Source organism: Perca fluviatilis, unplaced genomic scaffold (assembly GCF_010015445.1).
Source record: "Perca fluviatilis unplaced genomic scaffold, GENO_Pfluv_1.0 PFLUV_unplaced_scaf_1, whole genome shotgun sequence".
In the NCBI taxonomy this organism is placed as follows: domain Eukaryota; kingdom Metazoa; phylum Chordata; class Actinopteri; order Perciformes; family Percidae; genus Perca; species Perca fluviatilis.
In genome coordinates, this window is record NW_024375502.1 from 614,658 (window position 1) to 628,285 (window position 13,628).

The following is a 13,628-nucleotide window of genomic DNA, read 5'->3' on the forward strand; positions in this document are numbered from 1 at the left end:
GAGATGTAGTTCACTGGGAGATGTAGTTCACTGGGAGATGTAGTTCACTGGGAGATGTAGTCCACTGGGAGATGTAGTCCACTGGGAGATGTAGTCCACTGAGCGGTTTCACACAAAACTAAGTGGTACTACGACAAACCTACGGCTAACTGAGACTTTTTTCCGTTGAAAAATTATCTTTTAAATTGACGAACATCATATTTGTAATCCATGGCTCAATTCAAATGGGATCAAAAAATAATTTGCCTCTCCCCGTTCACTACCGTTCATATTTTTTCCAAGTTAAGGTCCCATGAGGTCCACCGGAAGGGGCGTGACTTCGGCTCTCTATTACTATGCTGCTGTAAGAGAGGAGATACAGCAGACAGCTACCTCTGCTAATATAACAGCTACCTCTGCTAACACAACAGCTAACTCTGCTAACACAACAGCTAACCCTGCTAACACAACAGCAAACTCAGCTAACAACAGCTAACTCTGCTAACAATAGCTAACTCTGCTAACAACAGCTAAGGACAGAGAAGATGAGCAAGAAGGCTATGCTATGCTAAGCTAAGGTCCAAAGGCTCCAAACCAAAGGAAAAACCACCAAAGGCTAGCACGTCTCCTTCCCACTCAAGAGAAGCTGTAGTAGAGTAGTAAGGTAAGTTTCCTTCATATCCACAAAAGTTTAATTTCTAATTTCTACCTAAAGAAACCAAGGCTACCCTGTGCTAACTAAGCTAACTACCTAAGTAGCAGCAGAGCGGCAGTTAGGAACTGAAACAATGTTGGGATCTCCCGGGGGAGAGCCCTGCCTCCTTGTGATTGGCTACCCAAAAGAAATTAAAAGTACACAGGCCAAGAAAGCTTACAAACACAAAAAACTCAGAAAAAACCCAGAGGCTCTGACTGCAGACATATGCCACCCAGGAGGAATTAGTAATCTATTACTATGCTGCTGTAAGAGAGGAGATAGAGCAGACAGACAGGTCATGGGCAGAGATCTCACTGCTGTAAGAGAGGAGGTACAGCAGACAGACAGGTCATGGACAGAGATCTCACTGCTGTAAGAGAGGAGATAGAGCAGAGAGACAGGTCATGGACAGAGATCTCACTGCTGTAAGAGAGGAGATACAGCAGACAGACAGGTCATGGACAGAAATCTCACTGCTATAAGAGAGGAGGTACAGCAGACAGACAGGTCATGGACAGAGATCTCACTGCTGTAAGAGAGGAGATAGAGCAGAGAGACAGGTCATGGACAGAGAGCTCACTGCTATAAGAGAGGAGATACAGCAGACAGACAGATTAGTCTGTGAAGAGAGAGAGCACGGAGGGCTACACAGACCTTCCCCTCATCACACACACACACACACACTCACACACACACACGCACACACATACACACGCACGTGCACACACACAAACGTGCAGACACACACGCACACACACACACAGACAGATAGACAGACACACACACACAGACAGACACACACACACACACACACACACACACACACTCACACAGACACACACACACACACACACACACACAAACACACACGCACACACACTCTCACACACACACACGCAGACATACACACAGACACACACAACACACACACAACAGACACACACACATAGACAGACACACACACACACACACACATACACACGCACACACACACACAGACACTCCTGACAGACAGACAGAGACACACACACTCACACACACACTCACACACACAACACCACACACACACACTCACACACACTCACACACACACACACACACACACACACACACACAGACAGACACAGACAGACACACACACACACACACACACACTCACACGAACAGACAGAAGAGACACACACACTCACACACACACACACACAGACAGACAGACACACACACACAAACACACACTCTCACACACATACACCAACACACACACACAACAACACACACACACAAACACACACACACAGACAAACACACACACACACACACATAGACAGACACACAGACACACACACACACAGACACACATACACACACAGACAGACACACAGACAGACACATAGACAGACACACACACAGACATACACACACAAACAGAGACACACACACACACACAGACACACACTCTCTCACACACACGCACACACACTTTCTCACACACACACACAGACAGACAGACAGACACATGCACGCACACATACATACACACACACAGACAGAGACACACACACACACACACACAGACAACGACACACAGTCACATAGCAGCTTCCATAGCAACCAGCAGTTTATCTACAGCAGTGGAGGGCTGTGTATTTTACACCTGGGCCTTCAGTACTGTTGCATCAAAAGACAGTAAACAACATAAGCATTCACCCTTTCTACTTCTTTCAAGATAAAACTCTCCAGAGGAGAGAGAAAGTGCATGCATTGTGGAACCCATCATTGTCTTTGTCCCTGGGGAACATTTAAACTGGTGCACCTTTGTGTGAACAGGTGGTGTGAAATGTTTGGTAAAAAAGTAGGCTCGTTTGAGATGAACTGCGCCTCGCCTCAAAGTTAGACGAGAGCGAGGCAGCAGCGGGCGTGACAAAAGTCCGCTCTCAAGTCGGACAGTTTTCCAGCTGACTCCAGCAGCCTTCAGGCTCAACAGGAAGTGAAGCAAAAACGGTTGGTCCGATTCCGATTTAATAAAATGTTATCAGACCCCTATATCAGCTCCTACACAGTCTCCAGTTGTTTTTATTATGACAAAGTAGCTGTCAAAATTCTCTACATGCGATCTGTTGCTGATTTTAATGAACAACAGACTGTAGATGATCCGTAATCTGAACAGATTTAGTCTCTCTGACTTTTAAACACAACTATCAGCCTCACAACAGGTGTTCTGTACAGAATAAGCCTTTAAATCAGACAAATCACAGTTAAAATCCCTCCGATTGAAAATCAATAAAAAGTTTATATAAAACGTCATCATGTTGAGTCGATTCTGAACCAATCAGCTGTTTGATCAGCTGAGAGGCCGGCGTTTCCCAGCATGCCCTGGGTCCACCTGCGTCCGCCTGGCTCTTGCAGTTGGTGAAAAGCAACTGCGCTACCTGCGTCTCAGAACTGCGGCCGCCTTGGTCTCGTGAGATTATTGTTGCCCACGTGTGCATGACGTCAGAGCAAGTCGGGATCAAGTCGGACACAAATCTAACCGGCATGCATTGGGCGCCGATCGCCGGTGATTGATTCTGCGCAGATCTGGCTCATCTCGAACGAGCCTTGTATTTCACCGAAATCCCTTCATGAAAGAGGGAACTCTCATTCAGACACATTCAGCTCATTCAAGAAAACTGGAGACACAACCGGTTGGAAAATGGACATTGTGTAAAATTGTTGCCAGTTAAGTTTATTTGTGTTGAGAATTGAGACCAATTGTCTAATTTAATAATTATATTTGGGAAACAATGATTGATGTCAAGCTAATTGACAATTGTTTATTTTCATATTGTATTTGAAAAGTATAGTTTTCAGTTAATATATTAATACCATAGTCGGTGAAACTTGAGGCTATCTGTGTTTGTTTGATTTTGCTGGGAGAAGTTTATCCTTAGACTTAGTTAAATCTAATTGCTATTTATGATGTGGTTACAATGACTACAATTAAATATTTAATTTTGAAAATATCTTTAAGTAATTCATATTTTCTTTTGTTTTTGCCTTTAAAAGGTGATCAATCTAACTTACTACTACTGCTAGCTACAATCTTCTACTACTACTGCTACTACAATTTTCTACTGCTATTAATAATTCCTCTGCTGTTTGTACCTACAAATTAAAATCCATCTAAAACAAACTAAACTGGAATTAAAAGAGAAGTCAGAAGAAATCTGAGTTGTCCCTTGCGTCCTTCTGTCCTTGAAGAGGCCTTTGTCAAGTTTGGGCAAAGAGCTGAAGTGTGAACCATACATAACTTGACAAGTACTATCCTACAGCAATTACATCACCTTTGAATAACCTCACCATGTCACTAGGACATTACCGTGTGGAATAACGTGATTTAACACCTAGAGACACCTAATACACTACTGCAGAGACATGAACACACGCTGACTGAAGCATCACTTTCACACAGTAGGACAGGATGCTGCATCACATGTAGTCAAAATAAATGGAATTACCAAAGAAACCAAAACAAACCCACAACAACTGGGGCCTGTTGCACAAAACCAGGATAAGGGATTAAGCCGGGATATTCAAGTTATCCTGGATGAATTTAGCTTTGAATTGGTTGCACAAAAGCAGGTTGAATTAAACCCAGCCAAGTAACCATGGACATTTATTCTTTGCAGCTAGCCTGCTCCAGAGCAGGCTAACAGCCAGGCTAAGATTAATCCCTTCTCATGTGTTAAATCAGCTGCCGCTTTAATCCGAAAGAAACGTGTTTAACAGTTATTTCGTTGTCTTCTAAATGTGTTCTGCTTTATTTTTATTAACATGCATTACTTGTCACTATTGCTGTCACAAGTTTGATTTAAATCCTACTATTGCAGTTCTTTACATGGTAAAAAATGGTTGCACTGGCACCGGAGATAAAGTGGGACAATGCGCTGCTCTCCCCGTGAATTAGCCCCGTGCAACGTGGAGAGGCGGGGGAGGCAGGGGGATCCTCCCACACCGTGCATCGGACTAAAGGAGACTTTTAGCGTCAATAACGACAACAATGGCACCTGACCAAACGTCCGTATTTTACGAGATGGGAGTGGGAATGTGTTGGAATGCTACAAAGCTTCTTCATCTTTTTATTTTGGTGCTGTCACTTGTCATCTTCAAGCTTGGGAGTGAGAATAAAAACATGAATAATAATAGGCTAAATTGTTTTAGCCTATTAGTAGTAGTAGTATTAGTAGTTTTTGTCCAGTCATGTTTGTTCTGTATGAACATTGGGCCTCATTCACCAACCGTTCTTACGAAGAAATGTGTTCTTAAACCCTTCTTATGCACTTTTTACGAAGATTCTGGCATTCACTAATGTTTTCTTAACTTGGATTTGTTCTTAGCTAAGAACCAAATCTACGAACACTGAAAAGCACTCTTACGCACATTTTAGTGATGACAACTTGCTCCAAATAATTGGTTACTGCATTTTATTTAATTCTACAGTCGTTTACAATGATAGTATTATACGGTAATGTATTTCTGATCATTTGTTGAAAAACAAAATCATATTATGCAAAAAAACACTAACACTGCAATTTACATCAGCACTTAAACTGATTAAATCGTGCGTTATTTGGCGATTGTTCCTGCTATTTATAGAGCCAAAATGTAGTGGTAGAATGTAACAAAGTACACACTTTTCGTTGTACTGTACTTAAGTAGCCTACATTTTTCACGTATCTGTACTTTACTTTGACTTCGTTATATTTTGCAGCAATTATCTATACTTTCTACTCCATTATATTTCTAACGTTCCGTTACATTTTCTGATCAGTTTGTCCCCTGCCAAAACGTCTTCCTGACCGTCACACGTTTGTCTCACCAGTGAAGTTTGGTTGCCATAGATACTGTATATATGGGGGTGAAGTTTGGTTGCCATAGATACAGTATATATGGGGCACCGCTGCTGACCCTCAGTAGTACAGCCTCAGGTAAAAGTGAAAATGAAAATGTTTGTTTATTATTATTCCCGTTTTGAAATCATTTGCCATCTATTTCTCTCCACAGCGTCGTTTACTCCTCCGCCAGGCTGCGTAAGACTCGTTCATATCTTATTTATTTGAATGGACCTCTTCACATCTCATGTCTGCTGTTTCACACACTTTATTTGCTTACTTACATTGTTAAAGAAAGTCTTTAAATACATCCCTGAATAAAACCAACCGCATTACAATTCTAACAACATAGTTCCTATTTCTACCTTGTTTGTGGTAGTGGACATCTTCTACTTTTACTAAAGTAAATATGTCTCTGGATATTTGTACTTTTACTTAAGTACTGAGATTCAGTACTTCCTCCACCACTGCAATGTACAAGTCATCTGCAGCTCCGACAACTATCTCAGCGCTTCCCGGGAGGTGCACAGGAAGTGTCATGTCCTTATATGGGAATTTTTGGGGCGTTTTCTTATGCTAATTAGGAACAACTGGCACGCGCTTTCAGTTAGGAAGACGTGGGATTCATCAATCCTAAGAACACAGGTGCGAACAATTCTGCTGTTTAAGAACACGTCATGAATCTGGCGTAGACTTTTCTTAGAAACTTTCTTAAGAACATATTTAAGAGAAAACTTAGGAAGATATTGGGGAATGAAGCCCATTATTTGTAGAAAGATATTTAGAATTAGTCATAGCTTATAGAAATTGGTGCATATGGTTGTAAAACATATTCTCCCATTTTGATTAAGGGTTTGAAATTAATTTCCTGAGGAACATTAATCCCTCTGCTCACTTTTAAGGCAAAGTAGGCTAAATAATACATTTTATTTATATAGTGCTTTACAGGCGACTCAAAGACACTTTACAATAAAGCCAGCCCATTTACAACATAAAAACAGATACAGCAATAAAACCAACACTTAAAACAAACATATTAAAAACAATTAAAACAGAGTGTACAACTTTGTAAAATTGTGGAGTGACTAGTAAGTAAATCTTTTTAAATCCTTACGCATTCAGTCGGTCCGCTATTATCTGTCGGGCTTTTTCTCTCCGTCTTATAACAACAGCCGTAATTCCCCTTTTGCATATTATATGCTTCACCTCCTCGTAATTTTCCATTAGAAGCTGCTGCTCAGAGGGTGATACCTATGCCGCACGGGCCTTCTCCATTTCTGCATCAGTAAATCTGTGATCGATACCGTGGTCAATTTAAGAAAGCCGTAAACGTGGCTTGACATAGCTTCACCTTTTTATCCTGGCTCGGCAAACGTGCAACCAATTAAGCCGCGATGAGTGGATCACACTAAGTTAAGCTGCGCTTTTTCAGTTATCCTGGATTTCTTAATTCTACTTTTGTGCAACAGGTCCCTGGTCATATTTACTCATATGGTGACCACAAAGCAATCACAAACACAAATTACACAATCCGCGATCAACAGGCCTCCCCACAAACTCCAGGCAAGCAGCGGGAATCTGAACACACAAAGGCACATCGGCCACTGACACTGCTCAAATCTTTAACGCCTAAAGCAAGCATTAATAGCTATAAAATAATTTCACTGAAAAAGCCATTAAACTTACAGAAAAGCTGCTCATTATGTGAAGAAAAAGTTCATCCACCTTTCTTTCATTAACTTTACATCTAAAAATGTAAACAAACTTGCGTATACAATATATGAAATGAAATTGATAAATATATATTTATTTATTTTAGAAATGAATATATAGGCCTTTAATTATAAAAATATAATCATCTCTTGGCTAGCAGAGAAAGCCTATGCTTGCCCTGACGGCCCACCTCTGATCTACAGATGGAGTCATAACAATGAATATTCTGATTAATAGTAGATGGCTTGTGGGTGAAATAACGTATAAATAAGGAGGAAAATATAACTGAACATAGCAGAGAGCAGAACAGACTAAGAGTGCATTTACACATTGTTATTAGATGAGTGTCTCATAGAAAAAAATGTACGCATAGTGCGAACAGGATTACACTGCCACACTATCATTTACAGAGCCCAAACAATTCCCCCAAGAGCAAGCAACAGTGGACCATTCTCTGTAGACAAACATCAACATTACATCACTCTCACACGCACATATATTGGAACAAGGAAAGAGCATTTTGAGGGACTTTTGGAATTTAAAGTTGGTACTCTCTCAGCACAAGAGGAACTTTGTACAATAATTGGACCACACGTCAGTGTATGTCTCTGATCGCTCACATGAGCTTTGCAGCACCGGCAACTGACATTGTAAACCTCTAGCTAACCTCTAGCTGGACCTTTCTGTTGAGTTGAAACTGACTTGATCCCGGGAAAGAGGCAAAAACAGGATGTTTCTTAAAACCCCGGACAGTGCCTTTAACAAATTATTAACAAAAGGGAGTTATCATTTTAGTTATTTTAGAGATGTTCTCCTTTAAAACTTCCTACACAAATATCTCCTTTTTGTTCATCAGTGATTGTACCTGAGAGTGTCCAGTCTCCAGAGAGAATCCTTCAGTCCCGCTGACAGTAGCTTCACTACAGAGTCTCCTGGATGATTGTAGCTCAGGTCCAGCTCTCTCAGATGGGAGGGGTTGGAGCTCAGAGCTGAGACCAGTGAAGAACAGCCTTCCTCTGAGATCAGACAGCCTGAAAGACTGAAAACACACAGAACAACATACAGGAACCCTCTGTCAACATGGGAAAATTGCTGTCCAGGTACATTTTGGTCCAGATTAAGAATAAATATTTAAAATAATCTGTGCTGCTGTGATTTTTAATTATTTAACAAAAGTAAACAATGAAAAATCCTCATGGAAAGTAATTCTGAGTCTAGAAATTCATAATTACATAATTAAAAACTACTGCCCAAGTTTATCATATAAACAGACAGAAAGCTAGATGTTAGTTGTTTTGTCAACTAAAGTTAATTAGAGTTTAAATGGTCATCATTTGAATGTCTTAATGAATCCTGACCTGAGAGTCTCCAGTGTGCAGTGTGGACTCCTTAGTCCAACACAGATCAGCTTCCCTCCTGAATCCTGCAGGTTGTTGTTACTCAGGTCCAGCTCTCTCAGACTAGAGGACTCTGAGCTGAGAACTGAGGACAGAGCTTCACAGCTTCTCTCTGACAGATTACAGCCACTCAACCTAAAGAGGATATTCAGAAAGTCCATTTAATAATTGATAAATTAAGAAACAAAAGAGCTTAGGTAGCAATCTTTTTTAAAATAAAAGGTTGAATAACCTGAGAGTTTCCAGTGTGCAGTGTGGACTCTTCAGTCCATCAGAGATCAGCTTCACTCCTGAATCCTGCAGCGCGTTGTTACTCAGGTCCAGCTGTTTCAGAATAGAGGACTGGGAGCTGAGAACTGAGGACAGAGCTTCACAGCTTCTCTCTGACAGGTTACAGCCACTCAGTCTGGAGAGACAACAGGAAGGAAACAAATTATTCATATTTAACTTATGTTGAAAGATATCAGAGTATTTATAGATGAATAAATCCCACTTACAGAGCTTTGTTGGAGGCTTTGACCACTGGAAGGAGCCTCAGAAAAGCATCCTCTGAAGCAGAGTATTTGTTCAGGTCAAACACGTCAAGATCTTCTTCTGATGACAGTAAGATGAAGACCAGAGCTGACCACTGAGCAGGAGACAGTTTATCTGTTGAGAGACTTCCTGAAGTCAGGGACCGTTGGATCTCCTCCACTAAAGAACCATCATTCAGTTCATTCAGACAGTGGAACAGATTGATGCTTCTCTCTGCAGACAGATTCTCACTGATCTTCTTCTTGATGTACTCGACTGTTTCCCGATTGGTCTGTGAGATACTTCCTGTCTGTGTCAGCAGACCTCGTAGGAGACTCTGATTGGTCTGCAGTGAAAGACCCAGGAGGAAGCGGAGGAACAAGTCCAGGTGTCCATTTGGACTCTGTAAGGCCTCGTCCACAGCACTCTGGTAGAACTGTGTTGATGTTGTTTGTTTTGCTGCCAGCAGGTTGACTCCAGAGTTGATGAATGTCAGATGGACATGAAGAGCAGCCAGAAACTCCTGAACACTCAGATGGACGAAGCAGAACACCTGGTCCTGGTACAGTCCTCTCTCCTCTTTAAAGATCTGTGTGAACACTCCTGAGTACACTGAGGCTGCTCTGATATCGATGCCACACTCTGTCAGGTCTGATTCATAGAAGATCAGGTTGCCTTTCTGCAGCTGCTCAAAAGCCAGTTTTCCCAGAGACTTGATCATGTTCCTGCTCTCTGGACTCCAGTGTGGATCTGTCTCAGCTCCTCCATCATACTTGATGTTCTTCACTTTGGACTGAACCACCAGGAAGTGGATGTACATCTCAGTCAGGGTCTTAGGCAGCTCTCCTCCCTCTCTGGTCTTCAACATGTCCTCCAGAACTGTAGCAGTGATCCAGCAGAAGACTGGGATGTGGCACATAATGTGGAGGCTTCGGGATTTCTTGATGTGGGAGATGATTCTGCTGGCCTGCTTCACATCTGTGAATCTCTTCCTGAAGTACTCCTCCTTCTGAGGGTCAGTGAACCCTCTGACCTCGGTCACCATGTCAACACACCCAGGAGGGATCTGATTGGCTGCTGCAGGTCGTGTGGTTATCCAGAGGCGAGCAGAGGGGAGCAGATTCCCCCTGATTAGGTTTGTCAGCAGCACATCCACTGAGGTGGACTTTGTAACATCAGTCAAGATTTTAGTGTTGAGGAAGTCTAGAGGAAGTCGGCACTCATCCAGACCGTCAAAGATGAAGACAACCTCGAACTCTTCAAACCTGCAAATTCCTGCTTCTTTGGTTTCACTAAAGAAGTAACGAATGAGTTCCACCAAGCTGTACTTTTTCTCTTTCAGCACATTCAGCTCTCTGAAAGTGAATGGAAATGTGAACTGGATGTCCTGGTTGGCTTTGTCTTCAGCCCAGTCCAGAGTGAACTTCTGTGTTAAGACTGTTTTCCCGATGCCAGCCACTCCCTTTGTCAGCACTGTTCTGATTGGTTCATCTCTTTCAGGTGGGGCTTTAAATATGTTTTCATGTCTGATTGTTGTTTCTGGTCTGTTTGGTTTCCTGGATGCTGTTTCAATCTGTCTGACCTCATGTTCAGCATTGACCTCTGCAGTCCCTCCCTTTGTGATGTAGATCTCTGTGAACATCTGATTCAGAAGGGTTGGGTTTCCTGCTTTAGCAATCCCCTCAAACACACACTGGAACTTCTTGTTTAGTTTAGATTTGAGTTTACGCTTACAAACTCCAGCTGGACTTCCTTAATGAATAGAGAAGAATGAAGATCAGTAAGTGATTTATAAAGAAACATGAACATACTTTTACCCATCTCTGGAGACAGTAGTAAACGTCCCATTAGTCCAGCATGTTCAATCTTTAGAGAAATCCTCTTACTGCTCTGCAGACAGTCAGCCAGCTCGTCCTGCTTCAATCTCCTCAGGAAGTGCAGTGTGATCTTCAGAAATGCCTCTCTGCTCCTCCTCTGCTCTTCATCCTCATCCTCCCACTGACTCTCTGAGCATTCTGGGTAATCTGGACTCAGAAGCTTTTGGATCTTCTTCAGCTCGTTCTTCACAAAAGTGAAGATGTTCTCCTCCAGCAGCTGGAACAGAAGATTATATGAATCAAATCAAACTGAAATCATGGAAGCAAACATCAGATCCATGTTGTATAGACTGACAATCCACTGGTCTAAAACGTGCAGCATAGAGGTGATTGTGAACAGAATAGATGTAAAAGTAGTTGTTGTAAATGTACAGACCATAAATATGGAGTCCAGGTGTGTTTGATGCTGCTGGGCAGACTGACCACTGGGAACCTCTGCACTCTCCTGGTCCACTCTGTGGAGGAATCAGGAAGAATAAGCTCACATCATGTCAGTCCACACAGAGACAAACACAAGGTAATTTCCTGTGACTTAAAGTGTTGATAACAACATTGAATCAGATGCTTTCCCCTGACATTAAAGTGTTGGTGGTACTGCTGACCCCACTGTGAATTAACAGAAAGAAGAAGTAAACAAGGGCTACAACATGGTTGGTTTAAAGAACTCCTACAGCAGCACTGGTATCATGAGGCCAGGAGTTCTGCAGCTTTTGTGGTCATGGAAGCAAACATTTGTAGGTAGAAGAAGTTTTGGGGAGTCAACGGTGAAAAACTTTCAGTTGGCCTGAAAACGATTTTGGCAAACCATCAGCCAACTCAGGAGGGGAAGCAGAGCTTAGATGGCCTGTTTGCAGTCAGGGAGAACTGCTGACCTGGACTGAGGATACTGGTGGATGGTGGTTCCCTTTTCTTGCTTCCCCTTTTTGATTTCTGATCTGACATCCAACTGGTAAACCTAGATCCAACATTTGGGGAGAATTTTGCATTTTGACCAATTTTGGTCAGAAGACTTGGGGGGAAAAAATCTGGTCATGAACCCACTCATTGAAACTTTGCCTTAAGTCTCCCGACTCAAATGGCAGAGGTCTTCTCATGGCAAATAGTGTCCTGACCCAGGTGACACAAACACTTACCCAGGGTCGCTGGTTCTCCAGGGGGGATGTGCAAATTAAGTTACCCTGGAAGGGGCACTCTGAAGCGCACACATCCCAACCATCCCCCTGGTATTCCCAGTTGGAGAAGAACATTTGGGAAGAATGTTGCCATTCATGAGTTTTAGGCTAACCTATGGCTGAGGGAGATTTAAAATGCTTTTTAATGGGGCTAAAACACCAGATAATATTGGACCAAACCAGGTCCAACATTAAATTGAGATCTACAGTTGAAGACTGGTCTTACTGGTCAGGTTTCAGATGTGAGAATATATATGTGATGAAGAAAGATGCTGAAAATAAATTCCAAAACTTCTCTAGATAATATTATGGCATAATATATATGGCAATATTATAATATTAACAGCTTACCTCTTTCCAGCAGAGGGTTGTTGGTGTTTAAAGTCAATATAGCGATAAGTTGACCGGTCGCTCTTGAAGGACACACAGCTGGCTTCAGGTTCAGCAGAGTCTGGTCTTTGATAGATCCTGTTACACAGAGAGTAAGACCAACAGGGATGGAAATTCACTTTTTCGTATTCAGACACAAAACCTGCTGGAGATTCAAGCAACAACTAAAACAATATTAACACAAAGAAGTTCAATAAACTATACAAAAAACTGGGTTAAAAAGCTAAAACACCAGAGAAAAATCTGAAAAATCTGGTCCTGATAGAAAAACACATTTATTGAGGGTCTCATCAGTTTTCCTGTGAAGAAGAAAGATGCTGAAAATGAATTCAAAATTTCTCTGGATACATAAAAGTTGAAATATGAATCAACAATATTATAATATTATTAACAGCTTACCTCTTTTTAGCAGAGGGTTGCTCTCCTTTAAAGTCAATATAGCAACCATCATGTGACTGGTCGCTCTTAAAGGACACACAACTGGGTTCAGGTTCAGGTGCCTCTGATTTGGTCCTGATAGAAAAAAACATTTATTGAGGGTCACATGTTCAGGTAAAGTCTTCCTGAATAGTGTAGGCCTAATTTATTATTAACAATAACATGCCAATAATGCTTTACATTTTTTATTATTATTTGAGTGTGGCCACAAAATATGCTTCCCATTGAAATACAGTACAGGCCAAAAGTTTGGACACACCTTCTCATTCAATGTGTTTCTTTATTTTCATGACTATTTACAGTGTAGATTCTCACTGAAGGCATCAAAACTATGAATGAACACATATGGAATTATGTACTTAACAAAAAAGTGTGAAATAACTGAAAACATGTCTTATATTTTAGATTCTTCAAAGTAGCCACCCTTTGCTTTTTTTGATAACTCTGCAAACCCTTGGTGTTCTCTCAATGAGCTTCATGAGGTAGTCACCTGAAATGGTTTTCACTTCACAGGTGTGCTTTGTCAGGGTTAATTAGTGGAATTTGTTCCCTTATTAATAAAAAAGCAAAGTGTGGCTACT

General features: G+C 41.6%; 2 protein-coding genes across 2 annotated transcripts in view; one reads left to right on the forward strand and one right to left on the reverse strand.

Annotated features, from left to right (window-relative positions):
* Window positions 1-13,628, forward strand: part of LOC120554977 (NLR family CARD domain-containing protein 3-like) — a 291,821-nt gene that overhangs the window by 123,652 nt on the left and 154,541 nt on the right.
* Window positions 1-13,628, reverse strand: part of LOC120554978 (NLR family CARD domain-containing protein 3-like) — a 32,641-nt gene that overhangs the window by 10,155 nt on the left and 8,858 nt on the right. Inside the window, exons 4-10 of the mRNA XM_039793825.1 lie at window positions 13,009-13,122; window positions 12,571-12,687; window positions 11,424-11,502; window positions 11,057-11,264; window positions 9,155-10,922; window positions 8,890-9,063; window positions 8,619-8,792 (exon numbers count right to left, since the gene is read on the reverse strand). Of these exons, the coding sequence (XP_039649759.1) occupies window positions 8,619-8,792; window positions 8,890-9,063; window positions 9,155-10,922; window positions 11,057-11,264; window positions 11,424-11,502; window positions 12,571-12,687; window positions 13,009-13,122 (2,634 nt within the window). The remainder of the gene's footprint in view (window positions 1-8,618; window positions 8,793-8,889; window positions 9,064-9,154; window positions 10,923-11,056; window positions 11,265-11,423; window positions 11,503-12,570; window positions 12,688-13,008; window positions 13,123-13,628) is intronic.